We start from the raw sequence: 16,813 nt of genomic DNA, 5'->3' as shown, positions 1-16,813 counted from the left end.
ACACCGCGGGGCAGAAGAGAGAGTGGCCTCACTGCACTATGGACCGCATGATCACCAAAACGAGCAGAAAAGCCGATGAGGATCTTGTTTTGTCGAGCGACCTGATTGACGATAGGCGCCAATGCGGGTCCAGGCCGCGGGATGAGTAACTTGCTACTGGGCATGTGCGTGTAGGCAACCAGGCAGCACATGCGAAATGGATTACTGGAAGAAGAAGAAGAAGAAGAAGAAGAGAAACTCATAAAACCTCCACCTTGCAATGTCAGAGGACTCGTGCCTCCCGGAAAGCTCTGCTCAGTCTTACGTGAATTGGTTAGATACAGCAAATCGATTGCTGCTTTAAATGAGACGCACTGGAGGAATTATGGTCATTTTCAATCTGATAATAACTCGGTTTATTTCTCAGGCTGCGCTGAAATCAGCCGTAAAGGAGTCGCTATTGTGATTAATAAAATTTTAAATTAATATGTCAAAGGTTACAACCCAGTGAACGACCGAGTAATAGCTGTTAACATTGAGGCAAAGCCGGCTACCATAAATACATTTCAAGTCTATGCGCCAACATCAAATGCAAAAGACGAAGCAATAGAAGACTTTTTTAACAACATCTGGAAAACACCTCATCATCTATTCCAAATCGTGAGGCAAAAATTGTCATGGGTGACTCTAATGCAAAAATCGGTGTGACTAAATTGGATAGCCATGCACGCTCAGCGGTTGGAATATTTGGGATGGGTGAGAGAAATGTCAGATGCTAACGCCTCCTCCAGTTTGCAATCGACAACAATCTTACAGTTACCAACCCTCTATTTCAACATCACAAGAGACATTTGTACAGTTGCAGCAACCCCGGAGACCGACAGCGAAATACGAGGGTGAGTCAAAAATTATGAGCACTCTGGCTGTATAATTTATTTTAATCAACTTCTAGAAAAGACAAATACATCATTTTTCGACATAATCTCCTTGCTTTTCAATACACTTGTCCATCTGTCAACAAGCTTTCGCAGGTTCATGCGGTGCAATAATACAACATAATATTATGAATGCAGGTCATCCGTGTTTCCACGGTCTTCTTCAGCTGTTTGGTTCGTGGTCTGGTCCATGGCAGGGGTTCCGCTGGATCGTCCTCCGATGAACGGCTGGCTAAAATGAGTACAATGTCGCCCAAAAAAGACTTTAGTTTGTTTAAATACTTGCAGTTAGTAGGGTATGTGAAGGGTCAGTCCCTTAGTAGGACCCGCGGTTGCTTGTATTTGTCATAAGTGGGGTCATATTGACCTAATTGCCTGATTTGGAAGTTCTCACTTATTTGACTTTTAGAGTAAAATTTTTTTGGTAGCTTCCTGACATGGTTTCAGAATGTCTCCATGCCAGTTTGCTCATGTAAAATTTCGATTGCCGTTACCCTTGGGAGTTTCGTTATAATTCTTAGCACCTTGTTCTGAAAAACTTGGAGCTTACTAATGTGTGTTTTGGCCGCGTATCCGCATGCAGGAGCTGCGTACGTTATTATTGGGCGTAGGAGTGTTTTATAGATTGTAAGTGCTAGGTTAATGTTGATAGAGGAGGACTTGTTAAGGATTGGATAGAGTTGTCTGAGCCTATGGTTGGCTCTGCACACTGCTTGACCTGTAGGTGAGTTTACGGTCCAGGATGATGCTAAGGTATTTGACTTCATTTACCCGGGGATAGTTGCTCCAAAGATCTCCAGGGGAGGTACTTCGCTGCGGAGGTTTGTCAGCCGTTTACAGAATAATGCCACCGAGCATTTATTGATGTTAATCTTAATTGTACATTTTTCAAACCAAGGCTCGAAAGTTGCAATTGCTTTAATCAGTTTATTGTATGCTGCCTGATCGAGCAGTGATGCTCGTATCATCAGTGTAAATTGAGACGGCCACATTATTGTCATTTTCTATGGGTGGTAGATGGTTTATATAATGAGGCTATATTAGGCAGTATATTAGCATCGAGAAGATGAACTTCAAAAATCGGTTGTGATCTATTCCAAGGCACAATTCTGAAATTTGTCTTAATATACTGAAGAAAATCACGAATGGCCTTTTTCTGAACAGCCGGTAGCTCAGATGAGATCCAAACGTGAAGCGTACCAAGCATGTCTCGCTATAGTGTTGCTGCTATATTAACCAACTTCGGTTGTCCCGACAACAACAGACTATTGTGAAAAGCAATAACGTTGTACTATTTAACAGCTGTAAATGATTTACTCCATCAAATACAAATTCTAACACTGCAAATGATTTCTCATATATTACATTGTAGATATTTAGAAATTCCTCTTCTTGAAATGACGTAAAATTTAAATTCGAGAGAACAGAGGAGAAATGAAGGAAGAAAAATAGAAACGATGACAGAATGATAAAAAACAAAGGAACAAAAAGGAAAACAGAGAAATTTAAGAATGAATTGTCGAAAAGAGAAGAAATGGGTTATGGAAACGAGAACAGGCAAAATTCTTGTGGCCCGGCATTGGGCATTCACAGTTCTGAAGCACCAAGGACAAACGTTTCCTTAAACATGGTAACTGTGACCAGCTTGTTCAGTTAGGATGTAAATTAGTGCGTGATGAAGACTAATAGTTGTACAGCTATAACTCGTTTTGTCCTAAGTATTCTTGATACAGCTAATCCAACAAGCCAAAAACAGCTCTGAGGCCGCTCCTTAAGGCAGCTAGGCAATTAATTGTTTTTTACTTCTACATGTCATGTGAACTAATCGTCTGGAATTACCGGCTCCCTGATTTCAGACTGACGATCCACGCATAAAACGTATATCGATACCATACTGTGATATAAGTTAACGTAAGATTCATTAAGCGACGTCCACAAAGTTATCGTAATTAAACAAGTAAAACGTTTTACGCATAAAGGGCAGACACTGATGTCTAGTTGTCTTAAGCAGCATCCATAATGACGGAAGTGTTCTGCTATAACTGTTTTGACGTCGATATGTTTCGATGAATAAAAGAGTGAATGCAAATAACCATGATGTAATATTATCGAGGTCAACAGGGCATATCCCTGGACGTCTCAGCTAGTACATTGCAGTCCATTGGTCCAGAGATGCACAACCGGTGTGCCGCGGAGGCCACGAAATTTTCACCTCGTATTATAGTTATAACCATAATGAGATAAATAATTTTGTCTTGTTTTCTGCTCTGTCTCAGTTTTAATTTTCTTCATTATGATCGGGCAGACAAGATCTGCTGAATGCAGTTGGAAAGTAACACAACCACTTTACTTTTGTTGCTGTTGATCCGCTCTCCCCTATCTCAACATCAGTCGAAACGGGGAGGAGGTGTACAGTTCTATGTGTCGGATGTACACCAGACAAGAATTGTACTCAAACACAATAGAATACAACCGGCAATGAAACTATTTAATTTCTTAATACAAATGCCACATAAACACATTACCGGGGACCATTGATAAAACTATTACAAACAAGAAAACTTATAAATGCAACAAAGGCCCACAACACGGCACACACTCGGTAATACACAATTCGTCTCCCCGGCCTGGACACCACCGAGAGACTGAGAATAACTGAGAAACACAGCGGTTGCCTTAGTTTTTGTAATTTCCACTTCGAAGCTAAAAGTAACTGATCCTGTCGTCGTAGTTCGATCATCCCATATCGGAAATCGAACTCAGAACACTTTCCAGAGTTCTGACCTACCAGTGTTCTCTCAAATTTCTTAAGGAATAATTACGCCAGATTTCATCTTCACAAGCCACAAGCGAACGAGTAAAGAAATGTTAACCCTCAATTTCGACCTCTGCAGCATTTACAAAGGGAAAATAAGGAAGGCTCTTGTGAATTCATCTTCTGTGCCTCAGAATAATTTCCGGATTTGTGACTTAGTTTCCCAGGGACAAACAGAATTTACCTTAGCGCCATTCTTCGCTAGTGCTTGCTGTCTCAGCAACATAAAACATCTTTGCCGGTATTCGAAAGAAGTAAACATTTTTCTCTGGCCCAGGGGCGATGGGCTCAAGGGCGCCCGGGTCCATCAAAAATCGTCTCAAAAATTAATCAAAAATAATGAAACGGAAGTTATTTTTAAATAAGGGCGAATTTAATTGCAGTGTTTTCTTCACGTCCCTTCCCAATAATTTTAAATTTATTCTCTTCTTATGGGAAAAGTATTTAGTATTAATTATTGACTTCTAACATTTATGATTGAATGTAACCAAATTATAAGTTAGATTAATTCTGTTTGTATTTTTAACTACCAATAATATGTAAATATAGATCGACAATGGTAAGCTTTTATATGAACAGATGTGTGCATAATAATTTAAGAAAGGTTAAAGGAATTACTAATCCACGCCTGCAACAATGTTGGTTCAGCATGCAGTAAGGCTCTTTTCTCGTTTCTTAAGCATGTAGTATAATAGGCTGAATGAACCGTATTGCACTCCATTCCTTTACCTAAGAAACTAATTGTTACGTCTTCTGTTTATCAGCATTGTTGTGTTTTATTACTACTGTAAACAATGGGCTTTCGTTACTGCGGAAACAGCAGAGTTGCGAATCGCTTGTGTAAGAAGTGCATCGTAGAGGTAAGTGATTCCTATTTATTATTATTGTTCATCACATTTAATATTTTCATCTGCATTTGTGAACTCTTGTAAGAGAATTAATCTTGTCTTCTTTTTAACACAATTTCAAGTAATATCACATTGACCTCTGTTAGTTTACGCCGTAACCTTTAGGGCATCATTGATAGTAAAATAATATTCTAGTAGGCAATTATCATTTTAAAGGAATAAAACGTGTTTAGTAGTCTAGAATCTTAAGAAAAATATATGCATGCTAAGAGGTGGTGTATATATTCTGAATTTCTAACAGTCTACATCGCTTGATACATCGACATTGTTTAATCGTTTTAGGGAAATGTGAAGAATTTTTATTTCAGTTTTATGAACCGTATTATCGACGAATCTCCATCTTATTATCTCACTACAACAGCAGATTAATTCAAGCGAATACTTGTCATTGTTGAATGCAAAATCTTTCGTTCTCCGGCCTCATCCCAAAAGAGAATTAAGATTGAAAAGAACCCAAATTTAAAATAACTTCCTGTTGAATGCCGCTGGTAACAGGCTCGCATACTCGTGTGTATGTGCACAACAAATATTCGATTCGAGCTTTTATGCAGATATGTTTGAATTTAGTAATCGTCTTTTATTCATCGTCTGAAAGTTTGACAACCCGTCTGTGCTAGAAACTTATATTACAGTCTCAGCGTTTACTAAGATCGATTACGCGTTTCAGTTAAAATACAGCATTCCACCGTCAACTACATTCAAACGTCCACTCAGCTTGAATAGGAAAATCCTCCAACTGATAAATCACGTCTTCTGACGGAGCGTTCAACTTAACCAAAGTTTCTACTGCCATAAGAAGCGTGTCTTTGTTGCTCTAATAATTTCACGCATCTCCGACGATGAACATTTAGCATGATAATCTTCAGCTGATTGACCATATAGGGATAACAGATGTCGGAAAAGAGCAGCAAGAAGGCTTCATTCTAAATTCGACAGTAAATTACCCCAGAGGCTTCAAACTCACAGAGAGCTTTAATATTCAAATATTTTAACCGTCATCTCACGAAGCAGCCACACAAATTATGATATTCCATCTTCCATTCCAGCACGTGCTTTTACCGGAGAGGAAAAATGTTTCTACTCTAGGTCAAATGCCTTGTGATTTCAGCAACTCACCTCTTACGAATACGTGTGAAACAATCGCATGGTTTCATGAAAATGTTATCTTTACAATTTAGAATTCCTGTCTACTACTTTCCAAAACTTAAAGAGAACAACCTGATGATGACCAATTAAGGTCGAAACATGGAAAGGCTCTTAAAAGACATCGAGCCCATAATCACACGCTGTTGAAGTACCTTCCACCTAACCATCAACATGCAGCAGGTTGCCTCCCTTGAAACTCGAAGCAACTATTTATCATAATTTTCTTTCGATGCCAAGTAATTTTGACGCTTAATTAAAGTTATCGAATCAAAAAGAATGTGGTGATATTAGCGTGCATCGTGCACGGGAGAGACGAAAAATAAATCACAATTTTTAATGTAACTCAAACCACAACCCTTACTGAAGTATTTAACTTTCGGTTGAAACACATTTCAATATTTTTCTGTAAGATTGATTTAACTTTGTTTTCGTTTCTCTCTTCAACCTGTGCATTTGTTAAGAGCGTCGTTTCATAAACTAAAATACATATTATCCTATATATGACATAATCTATTTCGGTGAGTTCCCTACCAAATTATGTGTGAATTTCTTGTCTCCTCTGCAATGGAACATGGCATCCCTTCCTAAAAGATCATAAGGCCCACATCGAACTGTTCAACAGGTGTTAAAGCACCCGTACGTGATGGAGAATGAGGCGTGTAGACCCGTGGTGTCGGAGACGCTCAAATTCCTGGACGACGCGAAAAGGATGACGAAGGAAGACAAGGAATTCGTGACACCAAGGATTTCCCGCCCGAAAATCCGACAGGACATTCTATTTGCTGTTGGTGGGCGTTGTTGCGGAAGACCGACAGATGTGATCGAAGCGTACGACGCACGAGCAGACCGGTGGAGTGTGGTGAGTTGCGCACATGTTTACTCTTACTACGCCTTGTTAAATGACGCCTCCGAGAAAAACTACTTTTCCTACTTTTTGCTTATTTTCACTAAGTTACTGTTTATTTGAGCTTAATCACAAGGACGTCTTCGACACTTTATTACGTGTTTGTTTATTTACAATGCAGTGAAAACTTTTTTAAGAGAAGCTTCAAAGACATGAATTAAAAAGAATGAATAAATAAATTACACACGTGCTGAGTCTCATGTACATTGTAAGTTCTAATAGGAATCGACGAACGATGTCAAATTTGCCTTAAATACCAATTACAATAAGGGTCCTACATCAACTGTCATGGCAACCTGTCCGCTGATTTTAGACATGAAACGAAGTCATCGTGTATCGTCAGTGGATTTCAACGTAATAAATGAAGCACTGATCAGTGTCAATATTGGCCATCTGCGTGGTAACGCCTCGTGAATTAGAAGGTTCAGGGGTGGAGTGGGGTGGGGGACATACTGCCTCCTCCTTTGCGTCGATAATACCCAAAACACCAACATCTGTCTTTGTCATCATACGAATCTGAAATGTCAGCTGTTGATCAGAAATTAATTCTACGTTTGTCTGTCGTACTTGACGAGAGCTTCTCCTCGGGTCTCCCTGTTTCCACCTTCGCTCTAAGTTAATTTCTCACGGTCTTTGTCGAGTGCCTCCCTCCACGGTGTAGCAATTTCGGTCCACTGTTGGGGGTTGCACCTCTGCTCTGGTGGTTGGTCGCTTGGACGCTAATGTAAGAACATCACTTCAGTAGACCGAATGACCCAAAGAAACATAAAGCCATGACCTGTCGTTCCTGCAGGTGGAGGGGGTCGATTCAATCGGTCCGCGAGCAATCCATGGCACGGCAGTAGTCGGTTTCGACATTTACGTCATCGGTGGCTTTGACGGCAGGACATCATTAAGCTCATGCTGCTGCTTCAACGCTGTTACGAAGACATGCCGCGAGGTGGCGCCTATGAATGCCCGAAGGTAAGATGCAGCTTGGTAACTAAGGAACTCCTTGGAACAGAGTTCTTCTTAAAAAACTGATAGTCGCTCTCTTAGTGAAGATATAAATCTGGGCAGGGGATGTAAAATTCAACCACTCACATAAAGGAGTATCGTGCAAGGTGCGAATAGGTCGGAGGACTTTTGAGACAATTTTGGTTTTAAGAATATGATTTGCTTGTTAATTCAATTGAATTATGATTTAACAATGGCGAGCGAACAATTGCGTTCTGCGAGAAGAAATGCATGTGAATCGTAATAAATGAGCATAGCAGAACGTGTACTTTTTTCATTTAAGATGGGGTTTAATGGTGGCAGTTCTGCGAGGTTCAGTTTACGCCATGGGAGGTTACGAGCATGAGCATCGTGAAGATCTCAGAACGGCTGAAAGATACGACTGCAAGACAAACCACTGGTTTTTTATTTCTTCCATGAACAGAGAGCGATACAAAGGAAGTGCGGCTGTACTGAATGGTACGTAAATGCTGTGAAAGAGAAATTTGTGAATTACTGCAGAAGGCGAGGCGTCTGTCTGTCTGCCCACGTGTAAAAACGCAAGAACTGTTGCCGGAATCGCAGAATTTGAGGTTCTCACGGCGGGAAGTACGAAGTTGCCTGTCGTTTGGCTTCTGCCGACGTTTCAGACGAACTTCCTCTTCGCTATTGATCTTAGTTTCCTTCATTCCACTGTCCCATATTCTCTTATCCGTGCTACGGACTACGTTATTTCACAGACTGCAACGGCTTGAAGTTCTGAGTGCGTGATGGTTTCTTCTGCTCTCGTAAGCTGTCCCTGTGCGTCGTCTTCTGCCTTTTTTTAGTGTGTACTCGGAGTGAATGCAAACAACCATCAAACTATCAAACTGTCAAACTGGCTCTCATATAATACATATAATGCACTTTGTGACACGAAGGGGGACTTAATAGATTTACAAATTTAATTACTGATTGCTGAAGTTTGTGCTCTGCATTTACCAGTATAATGCCTTTGCCTACACCAAATGTGTGTATAGTTCGTGTCATATAGCTAATTTGTTTTTACAGACAAAATATACGTCGCTGGTGGAAGAGATGGTAAGAATTATCTAAACTCGGTGGAAGTTTATGACCCGGACACCAACCGATGGACGTTCGTTACACCAATGCTTTCTGGACGTAGGCATTTTTCTTGCGTCGCGTTCCACGGCTGTCTGTACGCCATAGGTGAGAACTTTGGACATTCTGAGTGATGCCTTCTTACCGAAATCGCTACTGTGAAATGTTTTCTTGGTTTCTTTGAGTGACTGAGATTTTATGAACAGAATTTTTCTCCTGACATCACAGAGTTAGTATGTCAGTAATTTTAACACCGATTCGTGGTTTCGATTACATTCTCCACAAAGAACACTTAACTAACTAACTAACAACGCATAATCTCTTGTGGTATCTCAAGTAACGTATACCTCATTGTCACGCAGTCCCAGTTTTAAAGGTAATTATTGTTCTTATAACAATTAAATTTCAGTTTGCCGTGCTGTTATCCCCAAAAAGCCGATGGTTTAATGCAGTCCCTTCGCAGTCTGTAACAGTGCATATTGTGTTCATATTGAAGGCTACAGACAACAGATGTCAGGCGCAATTTCCTGATGCTACAAGTACTAAAATAATATTTCAGATATTTCATCCTTAATTTCGTTCCTGCTACTAATATTAACACTGCAAAATTGAATGAATTTTCTTTGTTGTATATAATTCATTCGTTCCTTTTACGGATTTAAAAATTTTAAGAGCGTGATGTCCGTCGGGTAAGACGGACGGAGTTTAAAGCATTGAAGTTTCGAAAAATACAAACATCTTGGAAGTTATAATTGGTAATGTTGAAGGTAAGATACCACTTGTGATACATAGTCTTAAAAGGAAGGATAATATTAAAATGTTTTAAGGAACTTGATTATGTGAGATGAGGTCAGGTAATGAATCTTGTGGCTCCATAAAGTTCAAATATTTCGTGGTCATTTGACAGAGTAATGAAAATCAAGAAGGGCCCCACTGAATGGGGTTAGGATAAGTTCCTTTTGGCAGCGTTTTTCATATCCTGTGACCTGTTACTGAATGTGTGTGTGTGCAGGAGGTCGCAATGAGACATCAGAAAAACTCAGTACCGAAAAGTACGACCCTGCAGAAGACACGTGGACCGAGATCCCTGGCATGAACTTCTATTCAGGTTACTTAAACGCAGAAGTGATCGACGATATTATCTACGTCATCAGTGGATATTATGACAACGTCATCGCATGTTTCAATGACAAGGAAAATAGATGGTTTGTGTCTTTGTTTGTTTGTTTCTTTGTATGATTGTTCAGGGCTGTATGATCACAAACTATTACTTTCAAAAAGCACTAGGAAGTGAATCATTTCTGGTCAAGATATTCGCGATCTTGTGGATCCTGCGCCATGTAATGTCGTAGAAACTGAGCGACGTTTCGGAGGTTCTTACTGCTTACTCAGGGCCTCGAATAAATGCGCGAAAAACGGATGGGAGGAAGCGGGTAGAATGAAAGGAGGCAGGGCGATGTTTCGGTCAATCTGATTGGTTAAAGCAGAGGGCGAATGAGTAGGAAATGCTAATCAGACGTAAGCCGTGACTGCATTAACAAGAAGCTCTTTGACTAAGTTTCTTTGATCAGTGGCACTCTCTTGGGCAGGACGTTTCTGGCGTTCCAGCACATCAGCATCGCCATAATCTTCGGCTTTCGTCAAAGTGTTAGCCCAGTTTCAGGTTTAACGACGCCTACCGCCTCATGTTCCCATTTCTGAATGAAGTTTATTTCAAAATAGCTGTCTCATGGCCTGTTTGATCACGCAGTCTCCAGAAATCTGTAGACTGAGTTGGTAAGGAGCTCCAAAAACATCCCAGAAGATAAATTTATTCACACTTGTTTGTCGAAGAACCAGATATCCCACAGAAATTCATTTAATTTTGGTTTGTGTCTGTTTTGCGTCCACCAGAACTTCTCCAGAATTATTTTTGATGAAACAAAAACTTTTTTGAAAATTTATTGCTAAAAGAAGGAAATATTGTTATGGGCGCGTGTCTCAAACAAGACACGCTTATCTCTCCAAATAAAATTTATGATTAAATTTATTATTCTGACCTAAGCTAATGGCTTAATGAAATGTACCAAACGTCGCTAGCCAGAACACAAGTCATTTGAGAGCGTTTTAAAATAGTGGTAACCTCTCCCTCCACTTTGATGTAATAAAATATATTTCGTTATAATAGGAATATGGCCGGGGTTCTATGTGCATGAGTAAAAGAAAGATCACGTGGGAACTGTTCTGAAATATGGTGAGGCAATCGTGCATTGAATTCCGATTGGGGGAACTTATGTTAAGGTTGTCAGGAAACAAATTATAAGCAACAACATTTCGGTGAAAGCTGTGCCCTTAGCTTAAAGCAGTTTCCCATTCTACCAAAAGACAGAGTCAGCCAATCAGACATGGATATTTTTAGGTTAAAACGTTTTACGACTCACAAGGTTATTTTTGAGAAACTTGTTAATAGTTTTACATAAATGCACTTACATTCAAATTGCATTCCTATTAAATTTGTATTACATAAATTATTTATGGTAGAAGACTCATTCCTTCGTGAGATACATCATCTCATGTTGAGCTACATATTTTCTCTAACTCTGTCAGTTTATTTTGTGATAAAAATTGTCCTGAGTGTAGATAACACTGATGGACGATGAAAGATTGTTTGTTTCTCATTCTTAATATTTCAAATTGCAGGCAACAGGTGGCAGACATGAATGTTTGTAGATACGGGATTTCGACTTGTGTCATCAAGGACTTACCGAATGCAGGCGATTACACCTACAAGCACAGAGGCAAATTAATGGAGGAGAAACGCAAAAGAAAGAAGGACGAGTAACGTAAAAAATGTTGGATTTGGAAATCAGTAGTTTGCAGTTGATTACAACCATAAAAACACATTAATTTTAAATTCTTACGTTATGAAAGTAATGTACAAATTTGAATTGGTGTAGGAGCTACTAAATAAACTAAAGGGAAATATTGTTTCCAGCAAAGAAGGAAAAATAATTTCTTCTCGTTATTTTCTGCTCAAGAAGTCTTATTGAAATTAATTATTTTACAGACGTTACTTTTATCTAAAATATTACCATCCATCAACACACAGCAATTTCACCTTGCGTCTTTTATTAAATAAATCCACTTGTGGCGTCATGTTTCGAGTTACGAAACCGTCATGATTAAATGTTCTTGCTTCATGAACATCGTTTACAAAAACGTCATTATGAAGGTAACACACTGAGAATTTTGTATCGATTTCTGAACTCCGTGTGATATTTTAAAAAAAAATCGACTCTACATTTGGCTGAGTTGCCCCAATATACTGGGTAATTGTTCCATGTGCCTGGGCAAGTACCAACCTTTTCAAATGCCATGAAGAAACAGACGATGTTTTCAGGTAACAGATGTATTTATTTACTCACGTTATTTTGTAAGGTACTTTTAAGTATTTTAATGAATACGTGCGAATATTACCACAAAATACACAAAACAAGGTACTTGAATTTTGTTACGATACATACAGAGTAATAGAAAAACGAGACAGCTGTAATCAAATGTTGAACTCAAGGCATTTTGCGAGATAAAATCAAATACAGAATCAGCTTAACAGGTCATAAACCTGGCCTGAAAGAAGACTTTATGCCGTCTAACTGCCTGGTACCTGGACAATACAGCACTAAAAAGTGCTATTAACCAAGACGTGGTTAACATAACACATTATTTATTCCAGCCCGAGTCCATTGTCTTACAAGGCTGCAGATTCAGAAGAGCAGACTTGCAAATTAAGTAACAAGAACACAAAGCTACACTTTCCGAGCAATCTGTTAACCATAAAACATAGAAGAGAGAGTTGAGATTTTTCTTTGCCACAAAGGAACCGCCATCTGTTTCTATGATGTCACCAGAGATGGCAGTGCGAGCAGAGCGCGCTCATTTCAAATCGTTTAAAAGACAATTCGGGTCCCGTGTTTCTCCCACCCACTCAGTTCCCCTGTTGTTAGACACTGAGATTCTGATCGTTTACGACTGATATTAGATGTAATTTTAAGCATTTGCTTCACCCGCGTCCCTTTCGCTGAATGTAAAAGCACACACAATATTCATATTACTTGAAAGAGAAAAAACTATGCGAAGTGGCATAACATATACTTGAAGTGACTTAATATCGATTTTATACAATCGGAACCTCAGTGTTCTTGGACAGTGACTTCAGAAGAAACAAAGGCTCCTAGAATATTTGAAAGGAGGAAGATTAGAAAAATGCGAGGTCCCATAAGAGATGGAGAAACCTCGAAAAAACTCATAAGGAGATAGAGAATGTAATATATTGTGAAATTTATAAAAACTCTGACAGATGGCGTGGACATAAAGGAAGAAGGAATTTGCGATAGACCTCGTAAGAGATGTAGAGATGAGTCTGAAGAGGATTCGAGAACCGTGGGAAAAGAAATTTGTATAAAGTGACTAAAGACCACCAAGTATGCAGGGAAAATGCACCGAATGCCAAGGTCCTCAACGGCCCTAGGGCTTGAATCAAATAAAAATGTTGTCGAATGGCAGGAAGATTAAATTAATCAGTTGTAAAAGATATGGAGGGAAGTGGTCGTGGCCTAACTTTAGGTATAATCCCCTGATTGTCTTAAGGAACTGAGGGAAATGAGGACAAAGCGATCATAAACGGGGGTCTCTGAGCCAAGTTTCATGCTCATATTCTTCGGCATGAAAAGAATGAATGCCAATCAACTGATCACGATGCTTGATATAATCAGGCATTGGATTGGATTGAACACATTGCCCATATAGTTACATTGTGAAACAAAGATTTTAAGCATTATTTTATAGATTTAACATAGTATTCTGAATAGTATCCTTCTCATGCTAAAGAGAGTGTATTTCGCTTTTATAAATAACAGTAACTTGTTAAAGAAAGATAATACACATTCCTTTTAAATTTAAGTAAATAATGCTGTGAGATAAAGTCACATCTGAGAAACTGCTAGTCGCTGGGGTGGCCGAGAGCTTCCTGCATGCCGTGAAACATGAAGACCCATTTTGTTTTTATAAGAGCTGGTCAATGAGCTCTGTCCAGTCTAATTCACACCCGATTAATGTTTCCAACGAAGCCTTCTCATTGGAGGCGAACTAGTGAATGTTCTGACTAATAAGTGACTATTCATTTAACAACTCCGGACTTTGATTGTACAGACTGGGAAAAACCACGAACGGATTCGTCATATTAGCTGGTCTCCGGGTAGAGGAAAGCCGCTACTGAATATTTGCTTATACATTCCGCTTTTGCTGCATGCAAGCGAGCCATTTTACTTCACTTAATTACTGGAAGAAAAAAGAAAACCAAGTTCACTAGAAAATAATTTGCAGGCGTGCCCTGGTAACTAACCTCGATTATTTAAATACGCGTCAATACAACACGTTTCGAAATAAAAGTTCGCCACCATGTGTTACGTGTTTATTAATTAAACGACATGAAATACAGTCTTAATAGACCGACATATATTTATTTGACGTCCGAGAAATAACGTATTCAAATGGCCAATATTGTACTCTATTTCTGGTTCTTCATCGAACAGAATGAAAGTTCCCAGACAAAACTGAATTTAATTTCTTTAGAGATGGAGGAGGAATGTAGAAAGTTTAAGCTTCTGTATTACGTCACTTAAGTCCTTTTACCTTCCAACCATATTAAAAGCAACTTTAAAGCGGTCCTAGTTTCTTATGATTTTCACATGTTAAATATGCACAAATTATATCTCGAGGTATTAATCAGGAAACTTGAGTGCATTTATACTGAATCTACCCGAAACTTAAAGCTACGCCGCCGTCTTCATTAGTTCGCAAGTGGTCAGCTTTCACTTCCAACAACAAATCAAACGAATCAACAAGTTGTCTAGGCTCGGATTTGTTGGCGTTCTTGCATTGAATCTCTCCTTCCTTTGTCCTTGTATCACGTGATTAAAACAAATGATTCCATTACTGAGAACATAAAATAATGTCTCCGTTTAATGCCAGACACGGGTCAGAGAAATACACTGGCCTCTAACTTCAACTCTGACTCTCATCTTCATGTGGTCCATCCTGTTAAGCTGAGTAACTCACTTGAAGATTGGGTGAAAACCCCAGATAACAAACGAGAGTAAGGGGTTTACTGAGGTGCCTCGGATAATCTGAGAAGCAGCTGAGTGAGCTAGGAGTTACTAGTGCAGGTTAATTACTCAGGACCGCGACGAAATATTGGCGTCAACGTCCACGTCCCTAGTTAGTTGGGACATTGCATCTGATGTTGGACAGCGGCGGGATCAGTATCGAGCCAGGGCGAAAGGCGACTGACTCCTTTTCCGACCTGGTGGTTGAAGGCATGGCCCGTATGGCTTGGTTCCAACACCGCGGGGCAGAAGAGAGAGGGGCCTCACTGCACTATGGACCACATGATCACCAAAACGAGCAGAAAAGCCGATGAGGATTTTGTTTTGTCGAGCAACCCGATTGACGATAGGCGCCAATGCGGGTCCAGGCCGCGGGATGAGAAACTTGCTACTGGGCATGTGCGTGTAGGCAACCAGGCAGCACATGCGAAATGGATTACTGGAAGAAGAAGAAGAAGAAGAGAAACTCATAAAACCTCCACCTTGCAATGTCAGAGGACTCGTGCCTCCCGGAAAGCTCTGCTCAGTCTTACGTGAATTGGTTAGATACAGCAAATCGATTGCTGCTTTAAATGAGACGCACTGGAGGAATTATGGTCATTTTCAATCTGATAATAACTCGGTTTATTTCTCAGGCTGCGCTGAAATCAGCCGTAAAGGAGTCGCTATTCTGATTAATAAAATTTTAAATTAATATGTCAAAGGTTACAACCCAGTGAACGACCGAGTAATAGCTGTTAACATTGAGGCAAAGCCGGCTATGATAAATATATTACGAGTCTATGCAGTATGAATTAATAGAAGATTTTTTAACAACATCTGGAAAACACCTCATCATCTATTCCAAATCGTGAGGTCACAATAGTCATGGGTGACTCTAATGCAAATATCGGTGAGACTAAATTGGATAGCCATGCACGCTCAGCGGTTGGAATATTTGGAATGGGTGAGTGAAATGTCAGAGGCTAACGCCTCCTCCAGTTTGCAATCGACAACAATCTTACAGTTGCCAACCCTCTATTTCAACATCACAAGTGACATTTGTACAGTTGGAGCAACCCCGGAGACCTACAGCGAAATACGAGGGTGAGTCAAAAATTATGAGCACTGTGGCTGTAGGATTTATTTTAATCAAATTTAGAAAAGACAAATACATCATTTTTCGACATAATCTCCTTGCTTTTCAATACACTTTGTCTATCTGTCAACAAGCTTTCGTATTCCCTTATTAAAAAATGTTTTAGGCTGAACTGCGAGACACTGACTTCACTTCTTCATCAGAGGCGAATCTTCCGTGAGTTGAAACCCAAGTCTTTTGTGGATTATTTCATAGGCAGAGCCATGGCTGATTTGTAAATAATTTGCCACATAATCCACTGTCACTCGTCTATTCGACAGAATCATTTCTCATGCAAGCTCAATGTTGTCATCAGCCGTTGACGTGGACAGGCGTCTGGCTCCTTCTTCATGGCTGACACTTGTGCGACATTCCTTGAACTTCTCTATCCATTCACACACACTTCTTCGCGACAAAACACTTTCTCCATACTGTGCACAAAGTCTTCGATAAATATCGGCACCAGGCACACCCTCAGACCACAATGTTTTAATATAACCGGAGTGCGGATAATTTTTGACTCACCCTCGTAAAATCGATTATGTTCTGATTAACATAAGATGGAGATCCTCTATAAAGTATGTCAAATTTATCCAACCAAGAGATAAGAATTAAAAGATTCAGCAGCGTTTGAAAATCACCTTTTGGAGTCGTCTGTTACTTTAACAATCACTGAAACCTCAAACGATCTTTGGACTAACATGAAGAACCCTCGAACTAATAGAAATCCGACGAGAACTGAGAGCGGGAAGAAACTCCCATGGAATGAGGGAGCAGTTGGATAAACTAA

At 39.7% G+C, this 16,813-nt stretch overlaps 2 protein-coding genes across 2 annotated transcripts in view; both read left to right on the top strand.

Annotated features, from left to right (window-relative positions):
- The window catches only part of LOC147874648 (kelch-like protein 10), a 32,940-nt gene extending 21,099 nt beyond the window's left edge, over nt 1–11,841 (top strand). The window contains exon 10 of the mRNA XM_087344492.1: nt 11,443–11,841. Coding sequence (XP_087200618.1) covers nt 11,443–11,584 — 142 coding nt within the window. The 3' untranslated portion in view covers nt 11,585–11,841. The remainder of the gene's footprint in view (nt 1–11,442) is intronic.
- Nucleotides 4,546–9,842, top strand: LOC110839623 (kelch-like protein 10). The gene is made up of 7 exons (XM_087344498.1): nt 4,546–4,589; nt 6,406–6,642; nt 7,481–7,650; nt 7,967–8,142; nt 8,713–8,871; nt 9,173–9,302; nt 9,776–9,842. Exons 2-6 carry the CDS (start codon nt 6,427–6,429, stop codon nt 9,208–9,210), a joined length of 759 nt encoding a protein of 252 aa, XP_087200624.1. The 5' UTR covers nt 4,546–4,589; nt 6,406–6,426; the 3' UTR covers nt 9,211–9,302; nt 9,776–9,842.
- Nucleotides 11,842–16,813: the final 4,972 nt, after the last annotated feature.

The sequence above is a fragment of the Zootermopsis nevadensis genome, unplaced genomic scaffold (genome assembly GCF_977971745.1).
Source record: "Zootermopsis nevadensis isolate Lab colony 2312 unplaced genomic scaffold, Znev_1.0 Znev_ptg000007l, whole genome shotgun sequence".
NCBI lineage: Eukaryota > Metazoa > Arthropoda > Insecta > Blattodea > Termopsidae > Zootermopsis > Zootermopsis nevadensis.
This window is presented reverse-complemented; position numbering and strand designations above follow the sequence as displayed.